The sequence below is a fragment of the Seriola lalandi genome, unplaced genomic scaffold (assembly GCF_002814215.2).
Source record: "Seriola lalandi dorsalis isolate HSWRI2012SDOR001 ecotype SW California unplaced genomic scaffold, Sedor1 jcf7180002054900, whole genome shotgun sequence".
NCBI lineage: Eukaryota > Metazoa > Chordata > Actinopteri > Carangiformes > Carangidae > Seriola > Seriola lalandi.
The window spans coordinates 3,400-15,231 of record NW_019525452.1 but is presented as its reverse complement, the minus strand read 5'-3'; the positions used below and the strand labels follow the sequence as shown (position 1 = coordinate 15,231).

General features: G+C 35.1%; 1 protein-coding gene across 1 annotated transcript; it reads right to left on the bottom strand.

The window, feature by feature from the left end:
- Nucleotides 1-3,338: 3,338 nt before the first annotated feature.
- On the bottom strand, nt 3,339-5,778 carry LOC147817756 (cell adhesion molecule CEACAM6-like). Its single transcript, XM_087180309.1, has 6 exons — nt 5,705-5,778; nt 5,182-5,511; nt 4,473-4,748; nt 4,062-4,310; nt 3,828-3,936; nt 3,339-3,714 (listed from the first exon to the last, which is right to left on the bottom strand). Exons 1-5 carry the CDS (start codon nt 5,748-5,750, stop codon nt 3,863-3,865), a joined length of 975 nt encoding a protein of 324 aa, XP_087036435.1. The 5' UTR covers nt 5,751-5,778; the 3' UTR covers nt 3,339-3,714; nt 3,828-3,862.
- Between the last annotated feature and the right edge of the window lie 6,054 nt (nt 5,779-11,832).

Below are 11,832 nucleotides of genomic sequence, written 5' to 3'. Positions count from 1 at the left end.
TTAAGAGGCAGATGCACGACCGCGACAGGAGACAGTTATTTTCCATCTTTCAGCGCTGTAACCAGGAATAAAACTATGTCAAAACTATTACAAGCCGTTCGCTTCTCTCTTGACTGTTCAAGCCTGATTTCCAATTCAACGTTCAGCAGCCGGCATGATTTCAGATGGTCGGTGTAACACGCAGCATCCACCAGTGAAACACTGACCTCAAGTGTACATAAAAACGTGATGATGAAACTTGTGACTTCCCTGATTATTTTGGATTAAATTCTCGGTTTAATATCATAGCAGTAATACCGCGACGGGATGTGGTGCATAACAAGTAAAAGTACTGCATCTAAAAGTGTAAATAAAAGTAATGATTTAAATTGTATAGAAGTATGACATGTGTTGTTACTTTCCCCCCTTGCACCATCCAACCAAGACACAAAGAGTACGTTTTGTTTTATTTCAGCTCCATATTTGTGTGTGATCGCAAATTACAAACACACAAACATGATTTACTCCATTCCTGTAGTGCACAGATTTCCTTGAGATGAAATTAGAAAAATGCTGCAAATTAGTCCAAACGAGCCTCGCGAAGATAAATAGTGTTTAATCTGATAATCTGCTTCTACGTGTAATGCTTGAGATATGCGGTTTTACATGCTGTAAATGTGGCACATGCACAGTTCTTAAAATTATGTTCCACTATATGTTAGATGTGTGATAACACCCATGATTTTGTTCCCCTTTATAAAAAGAAAGGTGGAAGTGGCGGAGGTAATGTTAAATTACAAGTGGATACTCACTGCTGGAGATAGCACCTCTTCAGGAGTTCAAATTAAGATAAGTGTGGGATATAAAAGTATAAAAGCTTTCAGCTAGCTACATATTTGTTGTTCAGTATTCCATGTCATGTTGTGATATCAAACTCACTTAGTGTAAATCATGATGAGATGGAGGTGAAACACCCACCGCTGCAATGAACATGACAGCAGCGGCCTCTCCCGCAGCAGCCCCTCACTCAGTGGAAGAGGAGGATTAAAATATTCCATACTTGTACATACAGTAGTGTTACATAATCCACCTCTAATTGGGTAAAATACTCTCATTTTATTTGTCCCAGTGACTTTTTTTTAGTTCTTTTGAAAATAATCCTAATTTATTACAAGATTTCAACTGACAATGAATAAGAAGTGTGGACCTTCATGGTTTCATCGTCACATGATGCTGTTTGGCTTCATTCATCTATATTGAATTTTAATGTGGACATTAATATATTACCCTCAGCTCCAGGGTTATTGATTTTTACTTTCCATTGTGACTGATAAGATAAGATTGAACAGTTACCTTTTATTATGATAATGAGTTTGACTGCAGCATGTTAATTCCTCAGATAATTGAAGGCCAAGACGGCTGTAGTTCCCTGTGTCATTGTAGTTTGCCCCTTGTCTATAGTATCCAGCTTCATGTAGAGCTACATTCACATTCAGGCCACTAAGAGCCAGTAGTAGACAGCATCTGAATCAGACAAGTTCATAATGGTTCAAAAGTTATTGAATGATGACTTTATACTCAATGGATAGAATGAATTTGACACAGGTGTGCAGATATATGTCAGATGTGTAATAATGCCAAGATTTTGTTCATCTTAATGAAAATGAAGCTCTAAGTACGAAGCTGTTGTAACACTTTTACAGATTTTTACCATCATGTATAGTCTGTCAGTCAAAAGTACAGCTCACCTCAGCTGACAGTGTTAGTTAAGATTCTGGATGATACCAGTGTTTAAGAAACAAAAGAGCGTACAGCAGAACTGTGCATTAATTTAAGGCCTCGCACCAGTGACCACATGTCAAACCTCCTGAGGGAAACTGCATCTCAGAAAAGTGATGTATAATTATCTCCACCAATCAGAGTCACTGGCTAAATTAGTCCCAGGTGTTCAACAGGCTAATCGGGTCAGGGATGCAAAGCTTTGCCTGTTTCAGTTGGTCGATCTCAGCTTGTTGTCTGCATCTAAATTACTGGTCTAGAGGGCAAGACAGGAAAATACATGTAAAATATTTTCATTATCAGAAATGCAGCAAATACAGTTCTTTGTCTTCATCAAGTAATTCTTCAAGAACACTGAAAAAAGAGTTTGCATTTATGTAACAGAAATCTGTTATTATGCTGATTGTATAAGTTTCACTTTCAGTCATATTTCTTTAGCTCAAGGAAACATTCAGATCAGATTTTGTCAGTAAATGTTCTTACAATACTTAATTTAAATTGATTTTATTCTGTAAACAAGAATGCTATTTTGTGCAAAGTAGACTCAAATTTGTTGCATCTTGTAGATGCACACAGTCATTTCTTCAGCAAGATAATTTCTTGCCATATGTTACTGGGCAGCTTATTGTATTTATCTATTTAAACATCATTTTCTACTACACAAAATGCATATAAGCCTTTATACAGTTTGATGTGCTAGAAAAAATTATAAATGGCATTGCACCACCATTCCTGTATATCATCATGTGTGCATTTTACACAAATTCTTATGGTTGCCACTGACACACTTATATCACACAACTTCAAGAATTTCTTACTTAATCTTATTGTGGGAAACAGAGAAAGCAGGAGAGGTGTGGTCTATGGAAACTCAGTGCTGATACTCAGAGGTTGTGAGTCAGGGTTAGGCTCCTAATGTTTGCAACTGTGAAACTGTGTGAAGCAGCACTGTTGAACGTTTAGTCACCCGGACGGGAAAGTTTAAGTGTTTACACAACAGCTTCCTGGAAAAAAAGTCATATAGTGTTACCTAATATATTTCACTGCCTTGTCATCGACAAAGACTGACAGACATATGCAAACAAGGCTAGGTCAAAACCTAGTACATGCTTGGATCGCGCTGTAGGCTATTTGCATTCTGCCTAGTGTCAGCTGCTTTCAGCCCTTTATCTGTTTGCTCTTACTCTCTGTGCTCATGTATACAGTATTTGAGTACAGCCGAATTTCCAGTGAAGCTGTTCTCATTTACATGTTTTTATGATTCTGCTGTCGGACAACAGAACAAATATGAAGTACTGGCTTAAACACAGACCATTAAGACTACAAAGTCCAACTCAGTCATGTGGCACTCGGCTGACCAGTGGTGAAATTATGATCAGTCAGTCAGTCAGTCAGTCAGTCAGTCAGTAAGCAACATTTGCTATTATAGGACTGGCCCCACTGTTGCAATCCTTCCAAAAACCTACACAATGATCCACAAGGTCTTCAGGTTTATCATTGAGCAGGAATGCAGACAACATAAATGAGTTTTCCTGATAACTGATGATCTTTCTTCTAATGCCGTCATCACTGCTGTATATATATTTGTTGAATTTGTTGTGCACATACAAAAGTTTTTATTTGCAATCTTAGATCCACATATTTGGAATATAATACACAAAGAATGTAAGATATAAATCCAGCTGGTGCTGATAACAACAACAAAGCAATAAACATGCTTATGATGACAATTTATCCTTATATTAGGTTTATTTCCATGTAGATTTCCACAAATGTATTTAATTGACAAGTTAGATAATTGTTTTTCCAATATAAGACTCTCAGCTTTGTCCCAGGGATGACAATCTGCTTGATCAAAGTCTCTTGGTTCACAATAATATTTCATGTGTAATACATTCTAGTTGGTTTACATCAGGGTCCTTGATTATAAGCAAACCACACCAGAGAGGGAAGAATCTGAAAAAAAATATAAACGAATGTTAATTAATGTGACAACTACAAAGAAGAAATATGTATTAGATAATTCAGATATGAACAGTAATATATACAGTATATATCAAAATGATTACTTTTGCACTGGTGGTATCCCACCTGCCACTTCCTCTTACATTAACCCTCTCAGAGTTAGTGCACTGACCACCAGCGCTGAAAACGACCAGCAGGGAGCAGTGCAGGATGCTTCACAGAGTAAAGAGGACAAACATTACCATGACTTGAACGGTCACTTGGCTTTAAGATGCATGCATGACTGACAAACTTACCATGACATTTAAGAAAAATAAATTCATGCATCAGTTTCTTACCTCTTAGATTTAAAACTGTGGAGTTTTCAAGCATGGTCACCATATTTCTGGCAGTACAGGTGTAATTCCCTGTGTTTTCTGCCTCCAATCTCTCTATAATATACATGGAGTTATTAGCATGAGTGTCGTTGCCGTTGAACATCCAGCTGAAGTTTGCTGGTGGGACAGAGTCTGCTGTGCACTGCAGTGTCACCCTCTGGCCAGGTGGAGCTGCTGACGGTCCAATAATTGATATGTTATATGGTCCAACTGCACAGAGAAAAGAAATGTTCAGTATTAGGGTTCAGAGTTCAGACCTGTATCTAAATGTCTTTAAAAGCAGCAAATACTGTACATATAACTTTCCTTTTAAAGAGTTCTGTGTTTTTTGTTTTTTGTTTTTTAGCTGGGCCTGCTCTGAACAGTACTCACAGTTGACAGTTAGATTATGGGCCACAGTCATGGTGCTGACTGGGTTGCTGATTCGACACTGGTAGGTGCCGTGGTTGGAGAAGTGAACAGGTTGTATGGACACTGTCCTGTTGTCTGAGGAGAAGTTGAGTCGGCTGCTGGGATGGAGAGGCTGGCCGTCCTTTATCCAGATTCTGGTGCTGATGGAGCCGGAGGCCTCACAGGTGAGGTTGGCATTGCTTTCATCCTCTATCAGGATGTCTGTGGGGCTGCGGATGGTGGCTCCTGTTATCAGTGCTGGCAGAAAACAAACAGCATCCATCCAATGAAAATTGATGCAAAAATGTTGCAAATTTATTTTGGTTCTAATAAATTTAGATTTTTAAATTGGCTGCAAAGAAAACATTCCCATGTCAAATTATGTAGATTTTGCTGTGATGGTAACTTCAAGTGATAATCAGTTGTCATAGCACCATCTTCACATTTATTCCATCTGTTACAATTACAGATGTGATCATAAAAACTAGCATTATGTTGATATCTATGTTTATATGTCTGACATTTGTAGAAGAAATTTATACATTTTGTTTTATATTCATGAAATTGTTTTAATATTTAATAATAATAATATTTAACAACTTAATTTTTTCTGCCAAGAACTTATATGATCTATAATGTGCTTTGAATTGTTACACTTTTTATTGTAGCATCACTATCACATAGCACCCACCATACACATTCAGAGTGGTCTTCCCCTGTTTCTGCTGCCCTCTGTCTGGTGTGATGGTGACAGTGTACTCCCCGCTGTCTTCCAGCACCAGGTTTCTGAGCTCCAGGGCTCCTGTGGCTCGGTCTAATGAGATCCTGTTGTCATATTCGGGCTCAGTGATGTTGATGCTGGTGGAAGTGATGATGTTCCCCCCTTTAAAGTTCCAGCTGACAGAGAGATATGGATTATCAGGAGGTAGGAGGGTGGTGGTGAACTTCACTTTGCCTGCCACAGCTCCACTCAGGGGTCCTGGGGGTAAGATACCCTCACTCACACACATATCCAAGTAACCTAAAGAAGAGATAAAGAGGAGCATTGTAATACTGGAGAAAGTGCTTTGAGTCCAGTATGGCATTAATGTTTAGCAAAATGATGAACAGGATTTAGTATGTGACATATTTGATGTGCTGTAGCTCATTAAATCCACTTTTAAACTGCCAAACATGCATTTTTCTATAGAAACATTATCTGAATTTAACCCTACCTGACAAAACAAACATCACAGCAGCCCCGAGCATCCTTTTGTCCATAGTGAACAATGACTTATGTAATGTTGTCTCAGAGTCCTCTCTGAAATCAAAAACACAGAGTCACGGGTATTCCTGCTCTTTTATTGTTGCACACCCACAGTGCAGGGCTGACTCCCCCCATTCAGTAATGAAAAGCACGAACAGTGTTTTTACGACGCCACTGTGTACATACACAAAAATGCCTGTAGGCATGTATGTTCATTCAGGAGTTACTGTACCTAGACTCAGATTGATGGACTTTGTTAGGCTCTTTGTAGACATGTCCTTTGATCAGACAAATGGTGGCCACCTGTATTTAAAGAAAAATCAATCATCTTATACATTTCTGACAGAAATAATAAAATGAAATCAAAAGAAGAAAAATGACCAGCCATGACAATGACAGCTCGACAGATGTCATCTTTCTAAGTCATACCGTTATAGTGCAATTTCAACAAAATGAATTATGGTAAGATAACATTAATCTTTTATCAATCAGCAGAAAGCCAATGAAGTAAAGAATTTTTTTTAAATACTTTTGTTGAAGATCCTATTGTGCTAGGCCTCATCAATAATATACTTCAACTTAATTTTCAGATAATTTCCCATTTCCAAATCAAATCCAGAAATTGCCAGATAGAAGTAATCTACACAATTGATAATAAGAAAAATTATCAAAGTGAACTAACACACAAATCAATGCGTAATTTGTTGCATTCATAAAGTAATGTAATGACTTAATATGTAATTCACAATCAAATTATGAATGTGACTCAAACACACACAGAACATGAAATGTATTTAGCCAGCATTGTACTGTTTTGAAGAGGCTGACCACAGGTCTGAGAAGCTTTTTTCCACTTGTAGTGATTTGGTAATTTCATAATATTACCCTAGAAGAGCTAAAAACAATACAATATCACTGATTCAATTTTAAGGAGTGCTTCCTCCCTTTTCTGCATTCTTATAGAAGCATTTTATCAGTGTTTGCTAGGGATTCCTTGAACCAGTTATGCATTAATTAAGCAACAGATGTTTAACCCTCAAATAACTTCAGGGTGCAAGATGAGGACATGAGTCTCAGCACAAAAGTAAAATAAGATTTAAATTATCTGAAGAAGCTTAAATTTGTAGATCATCAACATTCCAAGCAACCAAGTGTATCTCAGTAGACTTGTGAATATAAATGTATATTATGTTATGCATATAAATATGTGTAGCAGAGGTCTGAGTCATGGTGGTGGTGGTGGTGGTGGAGTGCTGTGCATCAGTTTTATGAGCTCTTCAGTAAGTGGTCTCTTGTGTTTGAGAAGCAGCAGAGAGTTGTAGCATTCCTTGAGAAGGAGGATCAAAGACGTCCAGGAGACACTTAGCCTCCTTGACACACCTTCACAAACAGCTTGCTGGCTTCACTGGCTGAATTTTAAATTGAAAAAAGATGGAGATATTTCATATACTGTATGTATGTGTTTATTAATGCTTTTTAATTTATGCATCTTTTCTTTTTATAAAGCTATATCCAGATTGAGACCTTCCTGTTTCAGAATACTGTGGCATAACCATCAAATCAGCTGGAACAATGAGGTATGTCACATATGTCACATGTGTCTTTAACTTCTGACATGTGAATGCTCAGTAAGGGTGGTGAAACATCAGTCAGGGATGTGTCACTAACATATATGTGTGTCATAAAATGTGTCCACTCAGGAACAATGTGCTTTTGTCAGTGCATTCAAAGTGTACATAAGTAGTCGGCCCTTGATGTTACACTGTACTAGGAGTGATGGAGTCAATGTTGCCTGATAAGAGATCATGGCCTTCCAGGTCCTTCAACTACAGAAGTGGCAATGTGTCTACTTGTGATCCTAAATTATAAACATTGTTCCTGTGTTTTTTTTAATGTAAATAAGAATTTGGGTAATGGACCTAAGACTAATTTATTAGAAAAAAGCAGTGATAGCAGAAAATTATGTGAAGCAGAAAATGCTTAATTTTTCCTTTTTTTTTCTTAATTCCTGTTATGTTAAATCAATTCATAACACCTCAGATTCAAAAGATTGGATTTCTACCAGATTCAGAGGTGTTGTTCTAAAACTGACCTCAGTCAAAAATAAAAAATTCCAACACCTTGTCTTTACATGCAGTCAAAACAAAATCAAGCATGTCCCACTATTTTCTTTTTAACAAATCTGGATTTTGAAACTCAAGTTCAATAAAGAAACTGATATGAAATGTATTCCCCGGACATGGAGTCCTGCTACATTTCTGCAGATTTTTATTCCTGAGCTTTATGAGCTCTTTATTCTTTGGCTATTTCCAAGTCAATAAATATGTCACAGTAAATCCAAGGGCGTAGATTTGGTCTCAACATTGATAAGGACGCAACAACCTTGCCACCGCTCCAAAATGACAGATTGGCTTTTTAATGCCTTCAACCAAATGGTTTATTAACATATAACATAAGAATTTACAGTAAGGAATGCAAATATGCAAATGTTACAGATGTGCATATGTTGAATTTCCATAGCCTATATGAAATATATATACATATGAAGTAAAATCATAAATGTATTTATAGTCTAGCCTCTATATAGAAATTACATATGAAACCTGTTAGAAATTCAAACAATATCATATATTGACATATATGTCTAGCAGATAGAAATATGTATATTTGTATGTCTGTTCGAATTATAGACATATGTTAAGTAAATATGTGTCTATCCAAAAGACTGTCTGTATATGTTAATGTTATATATGTAAATATAAAAAATAGACAAGCATGTTAAAATTAAAAGAAATTATTAAGACAATCATATACAAACATATAGATAATTTTAATGAGCATGTTGTTTTGATAAAGTTGCATTTTACTATGAGTATTCTACGTATGTTATGAACTTATATCTTCATATATCCATAAGATGATTATATGTCATAATAATATATCCTATTATGGGCGACACATATGGTAACATAACTCTTGACATAGGGAAATACATTACATATAAATGTCATAAGTCATAATATAGTAAGTCATGAATTATCATAAAAACATCATACTATAGTAAGGCATAAAATGTGATAAAAACGTCACACCATAGTAAGGCATGAAATGTCATAAAACGTTTTTATCACATTTTATGCCTTACTATACTATAATATTTTTATGATAATTTATGCCTTACTATACAATGACGTTTTTATGCCTTACTATACATGATGTTTTTTCATGTTTTTATGATTTACTATACTATGAAGTTTTTTTTACCTTTTTATGCCTTAATATAGTATGATGTTTTTATGACATTTTATGCCTTTATATAATATGAAGTTTTCTGACCTTTTTATACCTTAATATATTACGACGGCTTATGACATTTTATGCCTAACTATAATATGAAGTTTTTATGACATTTTATGCCTTACTATACTGAACTAAGTTTTTTGACATTTTGTGCCTTAATATATTATGACGTTTATTTTTTTTTACATTTTATGACTTACTAAACTGTGACTTTTTCATGCCTTACTATACTATGATGTTTTTTTTTTATGTTCTTATGCTTTACTATACTATGATGTTTTTATAATATTTTATGCCCTACCATAATAACATCTTTTTATGACATTTTTATGCCATTTTATACTATGATGTTTTTATGACATTATGACATTTTATGCCTTATCATCCTATGACATTTCTAGGCCTTCATATACTATGATGTTTTTATGACATTTTATACCTTACTATACTATGACATTTTTTGACGTTTTTATGCCCTATTATGCTATGATATTTTTATGACATTTTATGCTTTACTATACTATGACACTCTTTGAGGTTTTCATGCCTTACTACACTATGACGTTTTTTGACGTTTTCATGTCTTATATACTATGAAGTTTTTGGATATTTTCATGCCTTACTATACTATGAAGGTTTTATGACATTTTATGCCTTACTACACTATGACGTTTTTATGCCCTACTATACTATGACGTTTTTATCACATTTTATGCCTTATTATATTATGAAGTTTTTTTTACCTTTTTATACCTTAATATAGTACGATGGTTTATGACATTTTATGCCTTACTATACTATGACTTTTTATGCCTTACTATACCATGACTTTTTAATGACTTTTTATGCCTTACTATACTATGACGTTTTTATGACTTTTTATGCCTTAATATACTATGACGTTTTTATGACTTTAAATGCCTTACTATTGTATGACGTTTTTATGCCTTACTGACGTTTTTATGACTATTTATGCCTTACTATACTATGACTTTTTTTATGACTTTTTATGCCTTACCATACTATGACGTTTTTTTTTTTTACTTTTTATGCCTTACTATACTATGACGTTTTTATGACATTTTATGCCTTAGTATACTATGATGTTTTTTGACGTTTTCATGCCTTATTATGCTATGACGTTGTTATGACATTTTATGCCTTACTATGATATGACGATTTTATGCCTTACTATACTATGACGTTTTTACGACATTTTATGAATTACTATACTATGATTTTTTTTATGCCTTACTATACTATAACGTTTTCATAACATTTTTTGCCTTACCATGATATGACTTTTTTATGCCTTACTATACTATGAAGTTTTTATGACATTTTATGAATTACTATATTATGACATTTTTGTGCCTTACTATGCTATGATGTTTTTATGATAATTTATGCCTTACTATACTATGACATTTTTATGACATTTTATGCCTAACTATACTGTGATGGTTTTTTTTAAAAATGTTTTTATGCCTTACTATACTATGATGTTTTTATGATAATTTATGACTGACCATAATACTGTATCACCTTTTCATGACATTTTATGCCTTATTATCCTATGACATTTCTATGCCTTCCTATACTATGACGTTTTTATGACATTTTATGCCTTACTATACTATGACGATTTTGCCTTAATATAATATAATGTTTTTTTGATGTTTTTATGCCTTACTACAGCCCATCTGTGATTGCTAGATTTCTCCATTGTTTCTTGTGTTTGTTTTCCCTGTCCATCTTTCCCTGTGTCTCCTCCTCTTTGTGTTCGTGTGTATGTGCTCCTCAGCAGGGGTCTGGCGCAGCATTGACTACCTGGTAAACCTGTTACTCATCACTCATGAAGGCCTATATAAGAACTCTGGCTCTTCACTCATTCATCGACAGATTGTTAAGCTCTCAATGTGGTAACTCTCCAAGCCAACATTTGATGTAGTGAAAGAAACCCTAATTGATCTCATGTTGTTTTTTTTGGTTGGAAAATACTCACCAGAGTCTCTCCTCATTTCTGCCAGAACCAGTGCTGTGCCTGTTCCTGCTCAAGATCCTCAACCATTACCTGCCACTGTACTCACCTGACGTCACTACGCCGGATACTCACCTGCTTGTTCCGGCTTCCCACCCCTGGGTGCCACCAGTCTCCACCTGGATCCCTTTCCCCACTACACTGCTCACTAAAATTCACCCTATGCACTACCTCAGTTTGGCTTATACCAATAAAGAACTTTTAGTATATCCAGCCTGTCGTGTCTGTGTCTGAATCTGCTCTGGGGTCCAAACAGAATTTGATACCTAATTGTAAAAAACACGAGAGTGAGGCATAAAAAAGGCATAGCATAGGAGAGCATAAAAAAAACATGGTTAAGTAAAGCATGAAAAAAGGCTATGGTATACCAATGGAATATAAACATAATATGTCATAGTATATTGAGGCATAGAAAAGTCATAGTATGGTAAGGCATAAAAATGACATAGTATATTAAGTCATAAAAAAGACATTTTATAGTGTGGCTAACAGTCACAGTATGGTGAAGCAAAAAAACGTCAAGTATTTTGAGGCACAAAATGTCATGAAAACGTCACATTACAGTATGGCATAAAAAAGTAATAGTATAGTAAAGCAGAAAATGTCATAAAAACATAACATAGTAAGGAGAAAAGAAGTCATAGTATAGTAAGGCATGAAATGTCATAAAAACGTCATAGCATAGTAAGGCATAAATTGTCATAAAAACGTCACAGTATAGTAAGGTATAATAACGTCAAAGTATAGTGAGGGAT

Excerpts from the sequence above, each read along its gene's own strand:
- LOC147817756 (XM_087180309.1), bottom strand. The coding sequence starts at position 5,750 with ATGGACAAAAGGATGCTCGGGGCTGCTGTGATGTTTGTTTTGTCAG. Across the intron at positions 5,512-5,704 it reads TGTGATGTTTGTTTTGTCAG|GTTACTTGGATATGTGTGTG; the intron begins GTAGGGTTAAAT and ends TCTCTTCTTTAG. Across the intron at positions 4,749-5,181 it reads GACCACTCTGAATGTGTATG|CACTGATAACAGGAGCCACC; the intron begins GTGGGTGCTATG and ends GTTTTCTGCCAG.